This window comes from Sitophilus oryzae, unplaced genomic scaffold (genome assembly GCF_002938485.1).
Source record: "Sitophilus oryzae breed Bouriz unplaced genomic scaffold, Soryzae_2.0 scaffold_1693_pilon_pilon, whole genome shotgun sequence".
Lineage (NCBI taxonomy): Eukaryota > Metazoa > Arthropoda > Insecta > Coleoptera > Curculionidae > Sitophilus > Sitophilus oryzae.
In genome coordinates this window covers 527,567-552,589 of record NW_022146383.1, presented here as the reverse complement: position 1 = coordinate 552,589, position 25,023 = coordinate 527,567, and the positions used below count along the sequence as shown (strand labels likewise).

Below are 25,023 nucleotides of genomic sequence, written 5' to 3'. Positions count from 1 at the left end.
GATTTTAATGTTTTACCGTTGTACAAAATCAATATAACAGTAAAAGAACAAGAGTCATTTTTCAGTTTGATTGATTTAAAGAATCAAAAAATTATAATCAGTTGATATACATATTTTTCTGATAATAATGTTCAGATCTACATTAAACCACATAAAGTTAAATGAAAATTAATTTTTGCAGAGGCATTAACAAATCAAAATAATTAGAAAAATGTGTCTTCCTGGTTAATATGACTTTTCTTAAGACAAATAAAAACAATCTTGCAAAAAAATATATTACTCTAAAAATAAATTTACAACATAAGCAACAGCAACATTCTATCTTATACTATCATAATTTTAAATAATATTTCTTTAAGAATTCTATAAAAATTGACAGAAACTTTCCTTGGCTGCCTTTTTCGAGTATCTTAACGCATTCAGCTTTGGTATAGTCGATTTTGTGTTGGAATTCGGAAATGCTCAACAAAGGGTTTTGATTGAAATCGTCCAATTCGTCCATGAGATCTAACATTAGTTCTTCGTTCCAACTAGTGCTTCTATTCGCTACTTCCCACAATTCCAGTGCAGCGAGCAGCACTGAGGAATTGCCTTGATCTAAGTACATTTTCAATATGGAACGACAATTAGGATTGTTTAGACAATTTTGAATCCGACAACTGAATTCTATAATTTCATGTGATGTGAATTTAGGAGAAGCCATGAGTATTAACCTAAAGATACACACAAAAAGTTACTTCATTATTAAGGTACCTATTTCAAGGTTTTAGTACTTTTCTAATAATATACTAAATTTGTTGATATAGGAATTGATGTATGTGTATATAAAAAGTTTATAAACATGAGAATTTGAATTTATTATTAGGAAATCTTAATAATGGATTAAATTAAAGTATACTTACACATATTTGAATCTTATAGTGTCATTTATTCTCTTCCATAATCCCTTAAATTTATTTTGAATTTTCTCCTCTGGAAATTCTCAATACTCTCAATTATTTTACTGGTTTCTACATATTGCCATTATAAAATTTATACAAAAGAAGAGTACCTAGACAATATAGACTCCAAAGAGATCAATCTATTTTTGTAAGTAAGATTACAAAATAATTATTTTTTGATTTCTTAGAAAATTATTTTAGATTTTTGTCATGGATGAAAAATTTTTGTTGACATTGAAAAAAATTAGGTTAGTTTATATAAAAGATTAGTAGGCAACCAGTTAAATTGCCTTAAAAACCTGTAATTTTTTTTAGCTTATTTTCTTTTATTTGTTTTTTATTGATAACAAAAAACTAATTAAAGATGTCATTTTTTGTTGTTTTTTACCCCATAATGTAAAAAACGAGGTAAAGATGTGTAAAACTCATCCTTGCTTAAAATGCCTAAAAAGAGTAATTTATATAGTGATTGCTATTACAATTAAATAAAAAACAACTCATTACGATGTAAAGTTAGATTCTATTAATTAAAACACACTCATTTACATGTTAAAAATGTCTATTTTCTTTTTTTTTTAATTCTTAGGATGTAACATTTATACGGATCACTTGCATATGCAACCAGTAAAACTCAAAACATCCATTGTCTTTAAAAAATTCGGCAATTAATTTATTTTTTCTCTACATTACTAAAGCAAAAGACACAAAAACGTAATCTAGAAAGCTCTGATCGTTGACATCTGAAATTAATCGTCTTATGTCTCAGTCGCTGTCAAATCCAAAGCCAACCGGATTAAATCTTATTCTCTTATTATTTATTATTATTAGGAAAGACTTGAAATAAATTAAAATTCTCTTCGGTGGTACTTGTCCGGATCGAAGTACGACGTCACCACGACCCTGTTGCTGAACTTTCGTCCCGTCAGCGTTTGCTGAGCCTTTTGACAGTCCAGGACGGAATTGAACTCGACAAACACCTAGAAAAAGACAATAAAAAAATTATAATTAAAATTTAACTTTAAAAATTTATTTTTTCGGCTCACCTTGCCACAACCTGGTACTTCCACTCCTTCGATGGGCCTGGGTATCTCTATACTGCGCACCACGCCATACTTGTTGCATTCTTCCTTGATATCCTCCAAAATGTCTTCGTATTCTTCTTCGTCCTTCAGTTCATCAGGAGTAACCTAAAAAGAATTTTATTTTTTTATTTAATTTATTATTATAATTTTTTTAATAAAAATCAAAGATGATTTTGACAGATGACATCCAAAAAATGACAGAAAATACCATAATGTCCCCAACGGGAGAATCCTTGACAGGGACAGTTGTGTCTGTCATTTTAATTCATAGGCAAATTGTATTTTCCGCTGTGGAAATTTTCCCTCAGTCGTTGGACAGACTATACAATCGAAAAAACCGGCGTCGAAAACGCCCTGTTATGCCCCGGCCATAACAATCGATGATAATTTTGGCGAGGTCAAGCCCTAGACGTCATTTACTCGGCACTCTTCTTTTTTTGGCGCTTACCGCCAGTAGGCCTTACTATGAGGGATGTATTTTTTTTTTTAATTTTTATTAAATGACGTCTACAGATCGATCGCACCAAAATTATCATGGATTGTCCCTCCCCAGCCGTCTATGACACTGTTTTTTTTTTTCATAAGGTACGTGGTATGATCGAAAAAAACGAAAACGGCGTCAGTTATAGGTAAAATTATATGGGGAATGCCATTGATGTTCGTTTCAAAGCCAACTGAACGCCATTTTTTTTTCGATCATGCGGTATAAAGAAAGTATGATTGGCAGTAGCAGTTGTCTGTAATTTTAATCATCTGTAAATACTTTGTACTGTATGATCGAAAAAAAAATGGCGTCAGCGATGGCTATGAAATTAAGATCGCTGTCATTTTATATGGAAAATGTCATTGATCGTCATTTCCCAGCCAACCGAATGCCGTTTATTTTTCGATCATACGGTATTTCTAATAAATTACCAAAAATTCATTGTACTTTTCATCAAATACAAAAAAAATAATGTGCAAAAATAAACTTTAAATCATTTCGCAAATTTTCTTACTTACCATGTTAAGTAGACAAAGTACTTCGGTAGGCGGTCCCGAAGCACCGACCAAACTAAGTCCCGGCACTTGAATTTGTACCGCCGGTAGTACCGTGGTGTTCTTAGCTCCTACGCTGGCCCTTTGCACTATCAACCTCTTGTCGCCCAGCTGCATACCGTTCAAACCTGCAATAGCCTGGAAAAAGAAACATTCTATGTTATACAATGGTCTAACAATAATAAAAAAAACAATAATAAAATGTTTTAGTTACTGAAAAACTGCAAGTTTACATCAGTAAATAAATATTATTCTAGTTACTCTCAGAAAATGGTAAAGTCCAGATAGGTCCAGATGGGACACTCTAAAGAGTATCTTCCTGATCTTAACTATTTATTAATATACTTTGGAGGGCAGAGGTAAGAGGAAACATCTCTTATGAGACTATATTTGAAAATGTGGTCACCAAATGGGAAGAATAAAAGTTCACTAAATTACCACAGTAGTGGCACTAACAAGCAATAAAAGAACGAACTGAACTTAGCCCATAGATAAAAGAAAATAATCTTCTATTAAGATAGATATGAAACTTAATAGTAAAATTTTGGATCAAAGCGCCCCTCCGTGTTCTTAGTAGACACTACGTTTAACCCAGCGCCTTCGCCTTTTCTGCTGTAAATATTTTTTATGTTTATATTTGATTTCAAAGGATTTAGTTTTAAAGTATCCATAGTGTACAGAAGCGTAAAATATAAATTTTTTATAAAGATATGATTATATGATATATGATTAATAATTCATTTACTACAAGATGTCGTGAAGATGTGGGTTGAAGAAGGAGTGAAATTTTTATTCAATTTTGTTTAATATAATGTTTATAATAATGTTTAGAACAACTTTTTTAGAATTACTTTATATTAAAACTTGTGTTAAAACTTAATTGTATTTATTCTAAATTAAAAAAAACCCTTAATAAATAATTACAATATAAATAAAACACAACATGTTAATAAAACGAAAGTATGTATATATTTGGTGCTCTTCTTAACCTGTTCACCAACCTCTGCGCTGATTAGATTCATATCCCTGACAAACATCACAAATTTTCACTTTATTTAACACTTTACATCTATTCTTTTATTAATACTATACTTCCGAGTGTTTCGTAAATAAAACCTTTGCAATAACACGCAAATTCTAGCCTTTTTTTGAAACTGTCAAACCCCTGACAGAAAAATGTAATGTTGAGTAGAATGATTATTATTAGCCTTTTGAATAAGAAGACTAAGGAAGGAGCATATCAAAAAATCTTAGGTACACCGCGATGGGACTCAAATATGGCCGACTTAAATTCCGGTTTGTCAGTGTCGTTCTAATTTTATTTAAAAAATGTAAAACTATGATGTAGGGTAGACGTGGGGTAGATTCAATAATTTGTTGTTTTAATTACGTTGTGAATAAATGTTGGTAGTTATTAAAATTGTTATAAAAATATAAATTCTAATAAAATAGATAAGTTATAATAAGTATTTATTAACACAAACATCCGATACGCTACTGAAGCAGGGAAGTCAAATTAACGTATCTAAATTCTTTTGACATCTAATCTTTGACAAGTAATAAATAAAAGCTAAAAATGCAAGAAAAAAATATAATTTAGTTAATTTAAGTGAATTTCATAAATGATCGGTTTACTAAAACGTATGTATATGATATAGTCACTTACTAGCGAAAAGTTGTTCCATTATTTCACTCAATTTCTGCCGAGATCTACCGCACGCTACACAATCTATTTTAGAGTCATTTTCATAAAGTTTTATAGTGTTACTGTTAATTTGGTGCTAGCCACAATTTTCATCTAGATTTACTACCTTTATACAACTATCAAAAGTAGTAGAATAAATAACAAATAACATAAAATAAGCTCCTTAAAGACTGACACAAATCCACAAAATTTCAAATCACTAAATCCTTTGAAATCAAATATAAACATAAAAAAATATTTACAGCAGAAAAGGCTAAGGCGCTGGGTTAAACGTAGTCTCTACTAAGAACACGGAGGGGCGCTTTGACCCAAAATTTTACTATTAAGTTTCATATCTATCTTAATAGAAGATTATTTTCTTTTATCTATGCCAAGACGATTAGAACTTTCGGTACGCGAACCGAGGATTCGGTAGGGTTTTCGTTCGGTTCGGAGTGTGTCACAACCGAAGAAATTCTACCGAATCGATCGGTAAAATACTTACAGAATAAGGCCCCAGAAATCGCACATTTATCTATCTCTTTTTAATGTTTTTGCTATAGTAGCGCCATCTTCAGTCTACCCTCTTTTATTACCACTTTTAAATACACTAAGATATTTCTCCTTACCTCACTGCCCCCCATAGAATATACAAAAAAAATATACAGGGTGGTCCGAACTGTATTCCGGAAACTTCGGCAGCATATTCTGCAGATAAAAATAAGTAAAAAAGTTCGTATAAATGTATGTACTAAAATGCTTAGTTTCGGAGATACAGGGCGTAGAAGTTTCATTTTTATTTTGATTCTTTCCAAATAATTTATGAATTAACGTCAATATTTAGATGAAAATTGGTGTCGAGTGCGAGTTTTTTGACCTCAGAAATTTTATTTTGATGTTGTAGTTTTGTTGTATGTTGATGCATTTATTACTCCTACTTGTAGAGGGCGCCGCGCCACTTACATATTTTTAACCGATTTGAAAAGTAACTTTTCGTCCGTACCTGTATAAAACTACCGAGTAAAAAAAATTACATTTACGACATTTTTTACATAAGAAAGGTCTCTTAGTAAAAATCGCTACGAGTAATGGTTCTCGAGATATTTGAAATCGAAATTATCAATGCCTATCATCATTGACATAAATTAAACATATCAACAAAATAGTTATTTGACTGAAATCATAAATAAGAAATGTTTTTGTGCCAAAAGTTCAACAAAAACTGTTTTATCGTCATTTTTTCGCAGAAAAATTTAAGAATAATTTAAAAGCATAAAAATTTTCCAAATAAATGTATTATTTCAGTCAAATAACTATCTACTCAATGTGTTTATTTTTTTGTCAATGTCTTGAATATTTCCATTCTAAATATCATGAGAACGGATGTTCTTAGCGATTTTTATCAGAGACATTTTTTACGTGAAAAGTCACGGAAATTTATATTTTTTCACTCAGTAGTTTTATACAGGTATGGACGAAGAGTTATTACTCTTCAGAACTGTTAAAGTACATGTAGGTGGCGCCCCCTACAAATCGGAGTCATATTGACATCAATATCAAATTTCTCATGTCAAAAAACTCCCCGACACCAATTTTCATCGAAATATTGACGTTACTTCATAAATTATTTGGAAAAAATTGAAATAAAAATGAAACTCCTACACCGTAAGCATTTTGGGACATACATTTACACGAACTTTTTTACATATTTTTATCTGCAGAATATGCTGCCGAAGTTTCCGGAATACAGTTCGGAACACCCTGTATAAAAAATATAATATCCAATCAAATCGAGAATTACAATACAAAAAAATACCACTATAAAAATAATAATACAGAATTCGTGCATTTTTGTACTTAACAATTCTGTATTTATTCTCTCTTTCTTTAAGGGTGGTTGCAAAGACCTCCAGTAATCCTGCTGTTAAAACATAACAGCTGGTTTTTATATGTAAAAACCAATTGTTATGTTTTAACAGCAGGATTACGGGAGGTCGTTGCAGCCACCCTAAGTGGGTACAAAATTGTTTAATATGGCTAAAGTCTGTCCAGCGAGCCACAAAAAATGTTGACAGACGACACACCTTTTTTCAAGAGTCTTACCTGATCTGTCATGGTGATGTCCACGTATTCTGCAAAGGCGTAGCCCTTGCTCAAACCGAAGGCCGTGTCCTTGACCAAATTAAAGGCCCTTAACTGACCGAAGGACATCAGTAATTCTTTCACCTAAAAAACACAAACGTCTAGTCAGTGGTTATAATTTCTTGGAAAACCAAATGTTGGCAGAAATGTACTAGCATTGAATATTATTTATTAAATTACATTATTTACATAAATTTTGATTTGAATAATAATTGATCTCAAAAAAAAAATGCAACAAAATATTAACTGGATATAAAGAATTCTCTGTAAATCCTAATAAAAGAAATAAGTTACATTAGTACCAAATTAATTTTGAATACCCTGTATAAGTAATTCAATGCGAGTACATATTATTAAAAAAAATACAACAACCCTAGGCTGTACCAGTAAAATATAAAAAGTATATCTGAATATATTTCTTTTAAACAAAAAAAATCTTTTTATATGCTTTTTCTCCCAGAAAAAAAAACAATAAATTTTAAAATAATTTAGGACAGCCTTCGTAGCGCAATTATTTTTACTTTTATCTCTTTTCAAAATTCCATTTTTCTGTGTTTCATCTATTTTTTAACTTGCCTTTCTTAATCCACAGGGTGTTCAGGTTTTTTAGAGCGGAATCGACAACAACAACAATTCATAAGGATCGTGAGCGCGACCCTAGCTACAGGGCAAAAAATCACAATATCAGATTTAGTTTTATATATCTCTTTCTTACTTAAAAATTACAATGAAATATATAGTATGTATCATTTCAAACACATATTATATGAGTTTCAACATTAAGGATTTCAATTTGTCAGAAAAATAAAATATTTTGAAAGCTTTATAACAAGTTTTTGTCCACACTGTACATTTTTTTTGCTAAAATTTAAAGCCTTAAAATATTCGACCAAAGAATAATAAGTTTCCGTCTCATTTATATTTTTGTGTGACATATGACAGATACTCAGAGCAACATACTCATTTTTTCTTAATTTGGAATTTAAATAAAATGGCAGTAAACTAACATAGAATTGAAAAAAAACAGCATCTAAGAAGGCTGGGAAATGACAACGGATGATAATTTTGGCGAGGTCAAGCCCTAGACAGGTAATTATGACTCTTCTTTATTTTTTAATGGCGTTTTTTGCCAGTTGGTCTAAGGACGTATGTTATCTTTTTTTTTTTTTGGAAATACATAGATTTGTAGCTCTGGCAATGTTCTACCCTTTTTGAATCTTTTTATAGTGTTAATTTTTGGCCAGTTTTATGTCAATTTTTAGTAAATGACGTCTAGAGATTGACCTCGCCAAAACTATCATCGACTGCCATTCCCCAGCAGTTTCTGACGCCGTTTTTTTTAATAGAAGCTAGAAAAACTTCTTATAGAATGTTTAATATCTATGTTAATGTTTACAAATTCTGTTTTTTTCCTGAAATTTAGTGTATCAAAATATTCAACCTGAAAATAATAAGTTATATCTAATTTATTTTTTAAGTGTCATATTTGACAGCTATTTAACAATTACAGACTAAATAGACTAATTTTTTATTAACAGTCACTGTAAGTGGAAATTAAATGCTACTTTTCACACACACAAATAATTATCTGAAATTTTCATGAAGTGGCAACAATGTGAATTACATTTCAAATCAATCAAAAATTTTTGCTCATTTTAAAAATATTCTTTTTAGAAAAATCCTTAATGTTTTACTACTCAAAAATGCTGTAAACCGAAAAAATAACGAAAATTGGAACATCCACATTTATTTTTTTCTATAGATTCTTTTTCTAAACCTGAAAAGAGAGCTGAAAAGGAATGTAACCTGTAAAATCTGAAAAACAGTCACAGTGTTTACGTTTATTTCCTGAAAAAAACCTGAAAAGCTTTCCTCTCTACCTAAAAAACCTGTAAGGAAAAATCAGCCAAACGCTGGAAAAAATTAATTTGAACTAAGTTCAAATTAAAAATTTTCCTTTGACTTTTTTTTGAAAATTTCCTGAAAAAGACCCTGAAACAAGCGCAAAAAAAAATCTGATGTCGCTCCTATATATTTTTAGCTGTGCTATTTTACAGAAAAACCTGAAAGGCTGAAAAGAAAACAAAAACCCTGATGGACTTCTTATGAAACAACCATCGTTTTCGATGCAGAGAATGCTAGGAAAAAAAGAGCGCAAACAATCACACTCAGACCCTATTTAAATCTTTAGTTTTACAAAACAACACATACATTATAGAATCAGGAAAAAAACGACGTCATAGTAGCCTTTTTATATTCAAAGCCTACATGACGTCGTTTTTTTCACAATAAATCAATAAATAAAGTCTGCCTCTTTCACGCGACACTCGCTCCTCATTTTCATACCGATCACTTACCTGATCTTCGTTCAAATAGTTAGGTAACCCACCAATAAATATTTTATGTGGTGAATCGGGTACCACCGTGCTAATAACGCCGGCCGGTACGCTAATCGAGTTCTCCGACATGCCGGGCATGGGTTGATAATCGTGCGGTCTACGAATTTTCAAAGATTGTCCTACAAAATATTCCAAAAATTAGATTTAATATAAAACAAGGATGTTCTAAATAAAAAATACCTTTAAAATTAATTCCATCGAAAGCCATGGCTTGTGTCGTCTCGTCAATTGACCTAAACTCTAAAAATGCAAAGTTTTTGTCCAGGTTAATCTGGCAAGCAAGCACAGGGTTGCCTGCAGCTTGTGCAAGACCACTCAAGTGCATCTGTTGATTGAAATATTCCATCATTTCGTCTTCAGTAACACCAAACGGAATGTTACCCACATACAACCTAAATATATTCAATTTAAAACCATATTTTGATTAAAATATCACAATTGTTACCTTCGAGCCTGTCTGGTAATTGTGGAACCAACCACTGGTACAGCAGCTTGAGGAGTATCGGCTACAATATTAGCCGGGATTTGACCAGCAGCCTGCATAGCTTTGTATTGAAGAGGAGTGATATGTTCAAATCCTGGTGGAGGTACATCCCAATATAAAGAAGGTTTTCTTCGTCTAGAATGTCCAGCACCTAAAAGAAATTATCTTGTGGTTAAAGAAGCCTTAGAATACAATGTAAAGACTCGTTACCTTTATGAGCATTGGCTGCTGCCCTAGGTGATCCCGAACGACTTCTCCTCCTGCGTTCCCTAGAACGGGATCGTGAACGTCTCCTGTGTTCACGTGAACGCGATCTTCTTCGTCTCTCTTTGCCATCCCGTTCTCTACTACGTTCGCGTTCCTTATTATCTAAAAAAGTTAAAAAATGCTGCTTATATTTTGTAATCAATATTATATCTACAATATTATGAACACGTATGTTGTAATTTGCTAATCCTCATTGATAATTCTGATCGTAAAAACACAAAATCATCCAAAAAATTTGGTGAAACGATGCTTACCTTTTTCGTCTCCCATATTCACCATTAAGAGAAGCCAACCAGTAACGGATGTTTTAAACAATAAACGACAATTATATAACTAACTTTTAAACTAAAAAATTGGTAAAAAGAGCATTAATTTTAATAAATTTCTTGAAAAACAGTTTACGAAAATAACCAAAAGCCGAGAACCAAAAATGGCGTCTAAAAGATAACTGTCAAAAGTGTCAAATGTCAAAATCAATAATTTGTGGGAAAAAGATTAGGCAACCCGTTAAACACAAAGTTGTATTACGGGTTGCATAACGCAAAATTAGAGCATGAGAAATAAATAGACACCGCTAGTGTAAAGAGCGCATCTTGAAGCCAACATCATAAATTGTATGAACTAGTTAGCAATATAAAAAGAGTGTACAAAAGTATTTTTTGTTGGGATGCCTGTAGGTCTGTATTTCAGTCAATTTTGGCTTTTGGTTTTTATCAGTAGGATTTCATTAGATAATTCTAATCATCAATTAAAGCACAGCTTGTAAAGTTAAAAAGTGTAAGAAATTTGATATTATCAGTTCAAAAAGTATGAGATTCTGCACAAAGGTTCTTCAAGGGTGTTTCAACTATACTCGAAGTAGTGTTGTTCGTTGGTGAAACTATTTGTGAAGCACAATTTTTTTTAAAGTTTTTTTAGGAGGTAAAATGGAAGATAGAGTAGGCAGAGTCTAGAAATATAAAATCTTAAATTATGACTTCACTAAGCACTAAAATCTCTCATCTCTTTAGTGGTAAAATGACAGCTTGCTTGTGTCGGGCAGTGTAAAACGGGAAATCCAATCCATCTCCCAAACGGGCGCCGAAGAGATGCAATTCGTTGACGCCGGTTCGCGTAGGTACTAGGTACAGAATCGTACCGATCAGTACCGCAGTCAAGAAACTCCATCATTTGTCGAAAGTCCGTCTCCTCTCTGATAACACCGCAAGCTGACCACTGACTGGCCGCTTACAAAACAAAAGAAAGCATTCAGCCGATGATCTATTTCAGTGGTGGCAACAAGTTCAGTCTGTCGCGAATAATCGCTTTGTTATAGACGCGCTTTTTGTTGCGGCTTTTTTCTGTGATTGTTTCTAAATTTTCGTAATTTTCTAGTAATAGTTTTTTTTCGAGATGTCGTTCTTTAAGATTAAACCTATTTGGAAAGGAAACTCTAAGCACAAAAGTAAGTCTTATTGTATATTATTTCATCATAAGTAGGTACTTAAAATTTACTTCAAAATATTTTTTCATTAATCAAATGTCAATTTTTTTTTGAAAAGTGATTGTATAAATTATAAATATTAAACTTCTTATTATTAAAAAAAACGACTTAACAAAATTTTCAATTCACACAGGTTGTTGTAAAAGAGGTTTTTTTACTGGAAATAAGTGACAATTTTTAACTACATATAGTTTCTTTAATTACGTTAAAAAAGAGCGCATTTATTTCAAAAGTACAACTTTACGTACAGGTAAAATATATTGAATCATTCTCTATCTACAAAAATATTTTTTAAATATGGGCTAAAATTGTCTGCATATTTTATAGAATAGGCTGGCAAAAGATTTTAAAAGGAACACTAAATTTGGAGTGTTTTTGGAACGCTTTGAACATCTGCTATTTATTTTTTCAAGGAATTTGTATAGTTCACAAACAATAAAATATAGAGAAATAAAATCTTTGTTGGTACATACTTACTAGTACCCATTTTGTTGTTATGCATTAGCCTTATTAGTTAGTAAAAACAAATTAAACATGTGGTAAATTGCGTCATTCTTCATGCTGACACCCACAAAATTTTACACGCACCTGCTAATAATCTAAGGATACAAGTTTTTAATGTTTTTTTTTATTAAATACACGCCTACATGTATTTCTAATTTTTTAAAAGATTTTTTTTTAAATGCGCGTCATTTATATTATTTCGAAATGTGTCCATGCTAAGTTTATTAACCAATTATTTTTATAATATTAATTGGTATTTCACTTTTAATGGTTCAATTTCCTTTTCAAAACAAAATGGAAAGTAAATTGCTACCAAAATTTGACTGTCCTAAACTATAAAAAATATACAGCACTTTCTAACAACATGCACAAATTGTACAACTTCTTAGACGATTATAGCTTTTTACACTTTGAAATTTATTTTATTTTATTTATAAGAAAAACAATGGTTGGAGAAAAATTATATAACAGTACTAAATGAAAAGTTAATAAAATGAAAAATTTATTAAATTCCTAGATTTTTTTTAATTATCTATGAACAGTTGTGTCTATAATTATTGTCTTTGTATTATTTATTGCTTTAATAATGTAAATATAGTCATCACTGACCTTAGAATTTTTAATCAATTGATTTATAGGAAATGAGGAAAAATTTCAAATGAAATAATATATTTTTGGATTTCTTAACACTTTAACTGTTCTAGAAAATGATTATCTTTTCCGAAATGAAAGGTAGACATTCTTTTTTTTTCGAATTCTTGGTTTTTTGAATTTCACTTTTTTAAATATTTTGTGTAACTTCTTGTTAGTTAAATTATTTTAATTATTTATTGTTTTATACAAAGTATAGGTAGATTTATTTTATTCAGTTTAGGGAATTACTAAATATATCTTGTTTCTAATTTCAAATAATAAAGAGTAATACAGATGAAAAATGAAAGTTTAGATATTTCATGATAGTGTTGTATTCTATAATGAGTAATAAACGGCTTATTCGATTTAGAATCGTTTAAGAATAGGAAGATTTATTAATAAAATAGATTAGTACCATTAATTAGTATCATTATCATTACCAAAAATGTAGTCATGACTCTCATTGGACAGGCTATAGTAACACTTGCCATGAATTAATATATTGGCATTAGTAAACTTTTTACTCTAGGAATATAAGATTTAATTCAATGATTATAATACCGTATGATCGAAAAAAATGGCGTCCCTTTGGCTGGGAAATGGCGATCGATGACATTTTCCGTATACGAGTAAATTTACATTTAAAATGACAGCGATCTTAATTTCATAGCCATCGCTGACGCTTTTTTTTCCGATCATACGGTATGTTTGAATAAAACATGTCTATATTTGTGAATTTATCTACAAAAATGATTGTTTAAACTAATAGTAATTGCCATTTTAATATATTAAAAAGGTACGTTTTGATTAGATAAATTATACAGGTGGGTTGAAAATATTTTATATGCTTTTGTAATTGATTTTACTTATTTTTTATTTTTAATAATAATTAATAAAAAATAAATTTATCTTATCTTGCTCCAAATACATATTAAATTTATTAAAAAAAAACAATATATAATGAATAAAAACGATTTGTGAAAGGAGTGTAAAAGGTAATATGTCGCAGAGAAGTTTCACAATGCGGCGGAACAACAAAAACAATAATGTCACCGACACCGCAATCTGCAATTAAAAAGGATATATTGGAAAACAAAATAAAATAAAAATCAATATCGGCGATATCGCTAATTGTTCTACCGTTATAATTAAATGTTGCACGCTGGTCGAGAGGCTTTTAGAAATAGCCAATTTATTTTTCTTTGAACGAATACTACAATTTCACTTTTTTCGTTTGTAAATAGTATTTAGAATTCGGAATGATTACAGATAAAATCAAAGACATCATCCTACTAAATTTCAAGTATAGTCTGTCCAACGAGAGGATCCATGACAATGACAGTTCGAAATTATAGACTATAGTATATACTTCTATGAAAAATTGGCAATTGCAAATATGTAGTTAAAAAGACTTTGTAATTGATTGTCGAGATATATAAATTGTAACTGTAGCACTCTGTATATATGTTATTTTCGGTTCTCTTTGTTCTTCTTATTCTTTATCTTCTCCTTTGTTTAATTTAATTAATTACGCATTTTTGTCAATGTCAAAACGCATTAAAAATCACATATTAAAAAAACATCATGAATAATTTATCGGCAAATTAAATAAAGAATCTGCCATAAGCAGATCGGGGCTTTGTGTTTCTCTTTCGCATGGTTGGTGGTACGGCACCCGCGACGAGTACCCGCCGACCGAATCGTTCGAAATTATAAGCAGACAGAACCTGTAGGTACGACCTTTAAACGTTTGTTATTGAGCAAAAGTGATTTTTTTCGACTTCCGCGAAACGAAATAGAATCGACTCCGGTACGGTGATCCCGTACCACTCGGTACCTCGTCGAATACGGGCTTCATTATGATATACGGAGTGTTTTTAGTTTAGTTGAATCGTAATTGCATCTTAGAGAAATCAGACATGCAGAAATTGCAATTTAATGTAAAGTCGTTAATTCAAGTTATTTTAAATTTGTATTGTTATGTTGTAAAGTTCATATTCGACGATAAAAAGACTTGGACACCCTGTAAATAGACATATGTGTCTTATCTGGTGGTAAACTACGCAGAAGAGTCAATTTTGAGGACGAATCCGATCCGATAGACATAATCACGAATTATGCAAATGAAAACAAACATCGATTAATTACAATTATTAGAAGCGGCAGTACATAATAGACTTTATTCGGTGTTATCGTCGTTTGAATGTAAATATAGGCACGCGGATCCCATTTCTAGCCACTACATTTTCGTATTAATTTCACTTGTGACCTAGAAGAGACCAGAGGGTCAATGTCGCCGATGGTAAAACGCATTTTTATAGCGTCATTTCTTGGTTGTCAAATCCTGTTTTGATAAAAATAACGTTTGTTTCTATTGATCTTGAAAAATACGTAAAAGCTTATACATATGAAATAGTGCCTACAACGAGTTTGTTTCCTATTAAAACTAAAACTCAAAGTTTGCTCGTGAGTAATGATGTTTTTGAGCGTAAATTGACATTTTAGTACTTATTACTGGTCTAAATTATAAGTTAACTGTATATTATTAATTTCATAAACATCAGATTTGTCTAATAAATATCAGAGATATTTAAAATGTCTGTAGATGTCTGTAGTGTGTCTTCTAAAATATAATATTTGGTAGATATATACTTTTTGGTTACAAACTTTCACCAAAATAACAACATTCTGTGTTCCCTCGTATAATTGACAGATGGGAACTTTTATTTACAACGAGGTAGTAAAAAGTCAAATAATTTAGCTACAAATTGCTTAAAAGATCATCAAAATCAGTTAAATTAGAACCCAATATAACTTTAAAATACCTACATAAAAATTTTAAGGTGCCCGGTTTTCGTGCCGGTGAGTGTAGAAAGTTCTTGTAGAAGTAATTTCTGTAATAATTAGTGAGAAATTAAGATACAGACAGTACTTAGAATCTATTAGTATTTGTTTAAAGCGATCATTAAAATAACATCAAAATAAATATTTTAAAAACAACTTGATTGGCGCCAATTCACTGAAAAAAAAAACACTAACGAAAACCGAACAACAATTTCGTGAAATATTAAATAAAACATGTTCTTTTAGGCTTGAGTGCGTTCAACTCACATACAGTATCCATAATACATTGAAAATGAAACAAAAAAGCGTTAAAAATGGTAAAATGTAATAATTTCGATTAAAATTAATTTATGTAAAATATAGCTTGTGTGTATTACGTTATGAGAGATTAACTTAAGGAATTTAAGCTGTAATTATAAGAGATTATTGCGCAAAATATATCTGCGCTTGTAGATCTAGCATTTTACCTAGAAATTCCAGTTTTTTTAGTAAAGCAACGCGGCGCGAAGGTCGCGCATTTTTCTTTCAGATGCGGTGTGCATCCTTTTTTCTGCATTAATTCGTTTATGCTATGATTTCGCGAAAAAGTACATTACATAATGCATGTTTCTATTGTTTAGAGTATAGAAGATGTACTGAAAGAGATAAATTCCTTAAAAAATAGATTTTTGATTGAGAGAGGATTACTTGGTATCTTAAATTCTGAATTAGTTTCAAACATATTTTTTAACGACATTGTTGTAATAAAGTAATAAATACTGTTATTGACAGAACTATAAAAATTTCTTGAAATTTAACAGTACTAATTCATATATTTTACAAAAAAATTGAAAATTTCAAATAGAAAACTTGATGTGGGGCTTTTTTCGCCTCCCTATACTTAGTATATACAGTGTCCCCGGATTGCTTTTACAAGAGGAAAAACTTTTTTATTATTGACATTTTGAGAAAAAATATGACGTTAATTAAAATTCTACCAATAACAATCTATCAAAGATCGAAAACAAAATTATTTTACATGTTATCATAGATACGCGATTTGATTTTTAAGACATCATTTCTTCGGAAAAAATTCAACTATATTTTCACGTTTTTTTTTAATTTTCTCTAAAACGGTATGGAAATTTCGCAAAGCACAAATGGGGATTAACCGTTTTAGAACAAAGATAATTTTTTTATGAAAAATGCATTTTTCTCATAATGTCAATAATAAAAAAGTTTTTTCTCTTGTAAAGACAATCCGGGAACATACTGTAGAACTAAATAAATACATATTACAATAATATTGTTATTGGAGTGTCTCTTATCAAGCGTTAGTTTGATTATAATACATTTTTGTTCTTTCAAGATAATTAATGTCAAAAACTTTATTTTGCAATAGAAATGTTTTATTCAGATTTCTTCAATTATCGATTTTCAGATTTTTAAATTGTAAAATTTTAAATTCAATATTTTAAAGAATCTATACTAGAAAAGAAATGAGACGGTCTGTATAGTTACTAACAGTGTGTTGTCTATTAGTTATTACACATTTAAGTATTGTATTATTTCATTACCAGGAAGAATTACGACATCTAATTAACATTTCTACCAGATTCGACTTTTTTCATAACGACATGAATTTATCATCTTTAAGACGCAGATTCAATATTAAGTATACAGGTTGTCTCTTAAATAATAGTTGAAATGTTTTTTTTATTACCAAAAAATTTTAAGGAAATAAAAAATATAGAAAAATGTTGCAAGTGAAGTAATTCGGACCCGAGTAATTTTCTGTCATTTTTATTCAATTTTACACACAGCGACAAAAACCTCATAATCTTGTTTACAAGACTCGCCCTGTATTGCTTAAATATGTAAGAGTTTTATAAAGTTAAATGTCGTGATGGTTAGACGATTAAAGTGGTTGAACCAAACCAATCCATTTTCGGAATGCTATTTATATCCAACCCTGGTCTGCTCGCGAGTCGATTTCTTGCCTTTCTGATGCAACATCTTTAAGCATTGTCGTTAACTTCTGTAGTCTGCTGCAATATCGACATAATCGGCCAATTTAATCCATTCGAATTACAGGAATCGATTTTATTTCCTTTTGGATCGATATTACTTTGACCATGAATCACACACTTTAAAACGTTCCAAAAATAATTCCACTTTAAAATATCGCGTAGAAAATGGAATCAATCGTCACATGACTACCCTGGCCACTTATCGTATATGCATTATCGAAAATGTACGTATAAACAAACAAAGACACGTATTGGTCATACAGAACGACTTACCACTAATCGTTTACGCTTATCGCCTATACAAAATATTCCAATAGTTCAATGTTTTCGTTCCGATTCGCTGTGTAGAAATAAGCGAAAATGTTTATATTTTGATAATTAATTAACGAGTGACGAATTTGATTTGAAAAGAAACGATAGGATTTTGAAAATGATCACAAGACTCAAGAGGAATTCAAAAATATTACATACCATTTATGATTAATTAAAAGGGCTGGAGAAATTATAAAATAACTAGCGTGTACCAGCGACTTCGTTCGCGTCGAATTAATCATTTGTAATGGTGATGATAAAGCAAAGCAAGAATTTCCATTAACATACAAACTGGATAAAATTTTCTCACATTTAAGTCAGCATGAGAAAAAACAATATGGCGATATTATTATATAACTTGGTAATATTTGAGAGGTAGTTTCATCTCGTTGGAATTTGACTTTCGAAAAATCCGTTTGCCTGTTACGTCAAGCAGTTTAAGCAGAATCGTAGTTAAGAAATCACAAAACTTTTTGGAACACCCTGTATGATTTTTTTAAAAAATTTCAAAATATGTAAAAAAACCAAATAAATTATGCTTGCCAAGCGTTTTCCCGAAAGACTAACCGTTTTTTAAATAACAAATATTGTAATATTTGAGGGGCGTTTTCACCCTCTTGGAATTTGAGATTCGAGAAGCCCCTCCTTATCGAACCTCTACACCCCACAGTCAATCCGTTTGCCAAAAATCAGCTTTAAACGTCAAGCAGTTTAAGCCGAATCGTGATTACTCAATGGTCATATTTTATGAAACACCCTGTATAAATTTATAAAAAATCTTAAAATATGTAAAACAACAAAATAAAATATACGTGTTTAAGAGTTTTCCGAAAAACTCACCTAACTCTTTAATATTTGAGGGATAATTTCACCCATTTATTTTTTTTTATTCTTATCGAATCTCTACACCCTAAAGTCAATCTGTTTTCCAAGAATCAGCCTATTACGTCAAGCGCTTTAAGCAGGATCGTGATTAATCAATGACCAGATTTTTCGAAACACACTGTATACATTTTTAAAAAATCTTAAAATATGTAAAAAAACAAGATAAAATATACGTGTTTAAGCGTTTTTTCGAAAACTTGACCGTTTTTTAAATAAAAAATAATAATAATCCCTTCTTATCGAACCTCTACACCCTAGAACCAACCTGTATGCCAAAATTGAGCTTCTTACGTTGAGTGGTTTGAGCAGGATCGTGATTAATCAGTATGTCAGTCGCTTAAGGATTTTATATATTAGTATAGATTGACCACGATATGTTTTAATCATCAGATGATGCTATGCTGATGATGCTAGTGTTTAAAAGTACAGTGTTTTGGTGTATTGCGGTCGTAACTAGTGTTTTTGAAGCAACACTTCTTTACGCGCGATGGGAGTAAAAAGTCAAGGCCGCGATACACGAGCTAGCGTTACGCAAAGCGTTACGCCAAGGTCGCCAAGCGTTACAAAAATGGTAACGATCTTGGAGTGTCGCAACTCTGGCTCTATGTGAGCTAGGGGGCTGAAACTCGGAATGTAGATGGGTCTCTTCGAGCCCTAAATGGCTCAGCTTCAAATATGCGCACATAGTGCATATACAATTTTTTGCTATTGTAACAACAAAGGTTCCAACCCCCCAACTATAATGAAGGAATTATAATTATAACATTAATTTTCTTAGACTGTGATAAATCTTGGGGGAAATACCGAAACTCACCCCGCACGTTTACTCAACACCGAGCTCAACTCCCTAGGTAAATATTTTAACTGTACATTGGGTTTCTCATTGGGAGAATCGGTCAAGCGTTGTTCGTGCACGTTCCGCACATTTGTCTGGTTTCCCAATAGGAAGAAACACAGTTTGTGCAATTTCCATTTTATTCGCAATTTTTGAAAGTCGGTCAAACTTTTCGTAAACGTCGTCGTTCATACCGATTCCAAGGAAATAATCAACAAAATTGAAAGAAATTTATTTTATTCGTTTGTTTTTAATAAAATCCCAACTTGAATAACGCAATTGTAGCATAAATGCAATATATATATTTTCTTATTTAAAAGTAAAGACCTAATAAAAAGTTTTCTTTTTCAAAACTGTACGATATGTAATATACTGGGTGCTTATCAAAAGTGTGACTCACCTCTATAACTTTTTTATTTTTTCAGATATCTCGTTTATTATCTAAAAAAAAAATAAAAAAATTAATAGGGGTCAGCCACTTTTGAGAAACACCCAGTAGAGGTTGGTACAGTTTTTGTGTCTGCCATTAAAATCTAATGATAGTGCTAAGACCGTTTTATTTTAAAATTACTAGGTTGATATATAACTCTTAAAAAAGATTAAAAAGAATATTACGCAGTTTATAAAGATATGAAAAAATGTGACTATAATCCTTCTAGAACTATTGAACCACCTTGTATATAGTCAAAATTATACCGAATCGATTACTTATTCAACGTTTTGAATATAGAAAACCTAGTTAATAAAGAGCCTGTCTACGTCTACTGCACATTTTTCTACAACTGAAACTGCCATTTATGCAAATGGCAATATCTGCTGTGCTATTAGCGGCGTTGACAAATTAGAGTTTGTAGTACCAAGTAGACCAAATAGGAAAAAAAGTGGTACGTCCTCCATTTGATAACGGTAAACTAAATGTACAGAAATGATAGATACGTACAATATACAAAGGTTATTCAACAAGTAGGTATCCATGTTAAGTAACGAACTTAAAAAATTACACTTGTGGATTATTATTTTTATCATTATAATTTTTTTAGCTTTGTTCAATTGTCAATAATTAAATGCATAAATATTCGTTTATTTCGGCAATTATTCAAGCTAACTGATCTGCCCATTGTCATTTGAAGATTTTGAATTATTAATTCTGTATATTTTTCTGGATCCTCTGTCTTATCCAGAGCTCTATAGATCTTTGTGCTACCTGGAGTTTTTATACAAATTCATGTCCATATTTTACAGGTTGTTGTCAATCACAATTCACAATAAGTACCTACTTTTTGTTCGACCCTCGTATTAACATATTTTTTGAGGACGAAACTTGATAATACTTGATACCTACTACCGTCAAAATGCTATAAAACACCAACGTCATTATTTCCAGAGATAAATGACTGAATTTCCTGAATAATAATGATATTTTGGTGGGCGTTTTTCGCTAATACGCAATTGCAGGCAACAGATACGCAAAACTGGAATATTTTAAATTATAGAATATTGTTTCTAATCGAAGATAATTTAGGAGTGTTAAAGTGCTTCTGGAAACTTTTAGAAATATAGTAGATAAGAGTTTATCTAGTTATCTTAACTTTATTTAGATTTAAATTAAATTTTTCCTCTAATAAATGTAAACAAACATCAAACATTTAAAATTAATCTTCATTAATTAATCTGAATATTTTGACATGCAAATATTTAGAAAACTATAACACAACAGTAACTGAAAGTTTTTGACTAAGGTTTAAAATAAAAAGAATTTATGTATTGTCGTTAAAAAGTGATTTTTTTTAATAAATTTTATTGTAAAAATAATAATTATTTTTTTATAAAGTTCTAGATTCATATAGAGCTAAAGTAAGTTTAAATTTTCAACTGGGAGAAACTATAAAGAAGCAGGAAGAAAATAAAAATGCTGGGATTGATTTATAAGATAGCGAGAGCAGCAGCCAGTTCTACTGCTTCTCGTATCAGAAGGGTATTGGAAAAATATAAACAACTTTTACAGACAGAAAGAAAACTTAGAGAGGAAATTACTACCCTAAATATCGAGATACAGATAGGTTATTGAAATAACTTTTTTACCAGATACTCTCTCTTCATTAAAGCTAATAAAATAAATGTCATATGATTAAAAACGTGCATTGTGATTCTCTCATCTCTATTTTCTTATTTATATATTTTCTATTTTGTTACAGAATTATCAGAAGACCAAGCTTTACAAACCGGAAAAGAAGTGATCATAGAACCAGAAAACGACACGATGGAAACAGAAAATGACGTGGTGACGTTCGAATTGAAATATTTTGGTAATTTATTACATTTAGAGCTGCTGCACTCATTAAGTGTTTGTACAAATATTTATGAGAAATCTTTCATTAAAAAGCCATGAAGTGATTATGGTCTTTCTTGCAATAAAAAGTATACAAAGCTGGAGTGAAAACGAACAAATATTATTCTAAATTTACTGTTATGTCGTTTCTACGAATTTAGTGTTTTTGTTACTATAAAATTACTTAGTATTTATATTGTTTATGTTTAGAGAACTAATGTTTCATCAGTATGCCTTCTGCGAAAACTTATTTTTTTTACTGTTGTGTGCAAGTTTTGTCAAAAGCTTAAAATTTAGATATTTTAAGTTTTATTTTTTTTCTGGAGTATTTTTTAGCTAGAAATTTGTAAAAGTAAATTACTGTTATTACTATACAGGGCGGGTCTTAAATAAGTGCAAATATTTTCAGGGTTGGTATAGATCTCGATAAAAGAAATATATTTTCTCTTTACCGTTTTTCAAATACGTCCAAAATATCCGAAATATTTTACTTCGAAAATTCGAAAAAAAAAGATTTTTTGCTTAAAATTTGAGAACTGGATCTTTCCTCTTTTTTTTCTTGTAAATTTAATCTGTTCAAGCAATGTCTAGGCATATTTTTTTTTTTATTTTAGTAGAAAAGATTTCTAGTACTGAGGCAATAAAAAACCTATTATTTAATGGATCAGATTTATTAACTCTTCTCTAATATTTTAGGTAGTACAGTGGTGGACAAAACATCGACAGACCATAAAAACGTTAGTTCAGAGGCCGTAAAGAACATCATAAAAACAGCCAAGAAACGACAGAAGGACTTACAGAGGGTGAACGTTGCAATTTCCACCCAAGGAATCAACGTCACAGATTTAAAGGGCAACGATCTATTTAAAGTATCTATATTTAGGTAGGTTTAACAATAAGATTTGTTAAAAAAAAATATTGCAAATACAAAAGATAATAATTGTTAAAAACTATGGCGAGAAGAACACAGAGTACCTCTGTTCATACTCTTATTATCTACATCTACCTATATTTATTTATCTTTTTTTGTTTATTTGCTCTACCGTTGTTTAATTTAAATCTACTAATATGTTAGAATTGTTTTGAACTGTTTGATGTTTCTTTTTAGGATTTCTAACTGTGCGTCTGATTCAACCCACCGGCAATTCTTCTCATTCATAGCTACGGACGAAAATGACACGACGGAATGTCACGCGTTCTTCTGCTTCAAAAGGAAAACGGCGGAAGCGGTGACATTAGCCGTTGGCAAAATCTTCACTTCGGCTTACGAAAATTGGCGAGATATGCCGCATATTGAACAGATGCAAAAAAGTCCCGATAAACCCGCAGTGGAAGAAGTTAAAGTTGAAGATATAGGTGTTAAAGAAAATCTAGGAAAAAGTAGGGTAGTTAGCGAAGAAAAATTAATAGACTTTGACAATGAAGTGGAGGAAGATGATTGGGAGTTTGATGAGCTGTGTATGACCAGAAATGTCAGTAATAATAGTCAATGGGTGCGTAAAAACAGTAATTAATTATATTTTTTTATATGAGATAGATTTAAAACTAGAAAAAAATATAAAAAAATGTGCTGACTTAAATCGTTCGACGGCAGAAGTTCGTTTTTAAAAATTTATTTATTTTCAAAAACTTAGAAGCTAGTGTACAGTACGACAACAGAACAAGGAATAATTTATTAATACAATGTTATTTAAAAAGTAAACTACGTTTCCCACGATCTTGCTGAGTTGCAATGTCTATTCCTGGGACCAGAGTGATCATGCGCCGGTTCTCACGGGAATGGTCACATAACTGCTGTTAGAACACAGTTTTTTAGTTTACCTGTTTGATTTATATGAAGCCAACAACTCTTCAGTTCTAAGTAGTAAAACACTAGATTGAAAAGATCGATGCCACAGTGGCCTTTAAAATGATAACCGATGATAATTTCTGTTAAATCTATCTCTATGTAACAGTTTTCAGAAATTGCCGTAAGAATTTTGTCAAAATTAAAAATTTAAAAGAAGCAAAGAAAAATATAATTTTTTAACATAATAGTGCCTAGAAACTTTTTACTGACTTAACTCTATGTCTTTATTAGCAAATTTAATGTTCTTTTTACTAATAGTCCAATATTATTTTTATTCTGTTTTAATTTAACAGTTCTATTAATACTTATATTTTTTATGCATTCTAGGTATCGTTCGAAGATGAATTCTCACCTGTAAGCGTACAGATGCCACCACAGAAGAACTTAATTCTGGTTTGAGTACTTTTTTCGCGATGAAAAAAGTACTTCAAGTCGAAACGAGATTCAAAGAACTTAACATGTGTCATTTTACTTAAAATCTCTTTGACAGGAGACAAACTATGTGTATGTAAATAAATAAAACGAGTATATTGTTTTTCTCTATTTTATTTGCATTTCCTTTGCTTATTAATGGAAAAACTTGTTATTAAGAAATATAGTAGGTTATTTTAGTAAAAAACAATGTGTTTTATTTTTAGTAAGTAGTAATAATTATCCTGTAGAAAATTGATTTTTATCGCACTTATTAGCTGCACCAGAATGTTTCTATGTAACAGTAAAAAATGTTAAATCATTTGGCCACCTATTGAAATTTTCTAACAGGACAATAGCCATCTTTCATTAGTGTATCACAAATCAGGAGTCAGCAACATATTATTGACCCATATTTTCCATTAAGTTGTCTGATAATCCTTAGTCGTAGTAAAAAAAGCATAAAAATTTGTTAAAATCTGTTCTAGGAGTATGAAATTTTGCTGAGGTCCTTTAAGTGGAGTAATTGAACAATAAAAAGATATTTTCAAGAATTCATCTCATAAGGGGTGAAATTGGCATCAGTTTTAGGAGTATACATTTTTTTACAGAGGTCCCTTAAGTACCTACTAAGAAGTCCCATAAGATTAAAAAAAGTGAATACTCAGGAACTTTTTTTAGAAATTCATCTCCTAAGAGGGAGAAAATTTGTACAAATATCTGTTAAATCGCCTCTAACGGTAACGTAATTGAACACTAACGATCATTTTTTGGAAATTTACCCCTTAAGGAGGTGCAATGTTTAATAATTAGACGAAGTTTTTTGCCGAATTTTGTAACACCCTGCCTACAGGGTGAAACAACTCTCGGAAAAATGCACCCTAGTGCAGCA

The 25,023-nt window shown here is 30.7% G+C and overlaps 2 protein-coding genes and 1 long non-coding RNA gene across 4 annotated transcripts; 1 reads left to right on the top strand and 2 right to left on the bottom strand.

Moving 5' to 3' along the window:
- Nucleotides 1-259: 259 nt before the first annotated feature.
- LOC115881023 lies at nucleotides 260-1,183 on the bottom strand. Its single transcript, XR_004049967.1, has 2 exons — nucleotides 903-1,183; nucleotides 260-713 (listed from the first exon to the last, which is right to left on the bottom strand). It is a non-coding gene; the product is annotated as an uncharacterized LOC115881023 (long non-coding RNA).
- Nucleotides 1,184-1,580: 397 nt separating this feature from the next.
- On the bottom strand, nucleotides 1,581-10,480 carry LOC115881018 (splicing factor U2AF 50 kDa subunit). Its single transcript, XM_030898370.1, has 9 exons — nucleotides 10,292-10,480; nucleotides 9,981-10,139; nucleotides 9,732-9,921; nucleotides 9,467-9,678; nucleotides 9,245-9,405; nucleotides 6,849-6,971; nucleotides 3,026-3,199; nucleotides 1,985-2,128; nucleotides 1,581-1,918 (listed from the first exon to the last, which is right to left on the bottom strand). The coding sequence occupies exons 1-9, from the start codon at nucleotides 10,314-10,316 to the stop codon at nucleotides 1,787-1,789; spliced, it is 1,320 nt and encodes a 439-aa protein (XP_030754230.1). The 5' UTR covers nucleotides 10,317-10,480; the 3' UTR covers nucleotides 1,581-1,786.
- Nucleotides 10,481-11,134: 654 nt separating this feature from the next.
- On the top strand, nucleotides 11,135-24,331 carry LOC115881016 (low density lipoprotein receptor adapter protein 1-like). 2 transcript variants are annotated; one of them, XM_030898368.1, is made up of 5 exons: nucleotides 11,135-11,481; nucleotides 21,738-21,848; nucleotides 22,568-22,754; nucleotides 22,980-23,364; nucleotides 24,048-24,331. In XM_030898368.1, exons 1-5 carry the CDS (start codon nucleotides 11,430-11,432, stop codon nucleotides 24,117-24,119), a joined length of 807 nt encoding a protein of 268 aa, XP_030754228.1. In that variant the 5' UTR covers nucleotides 11,135-11,429; the 3' UTR covers nucleotides 24,120-24,331. The 2 variants fall into 2 exon arrangements, with proteins under 2 accessions (XP_030754228.1, XP_030754227.1); XM_030898367.1 differs by lacking the exon at nucleotides 11,135-11,481 and adding an exon at nucleotides 21,426-21,602.
- The last annotated feature ends 692 nt before the right edge of the window (nucleotides 24,332-25,023 follow it).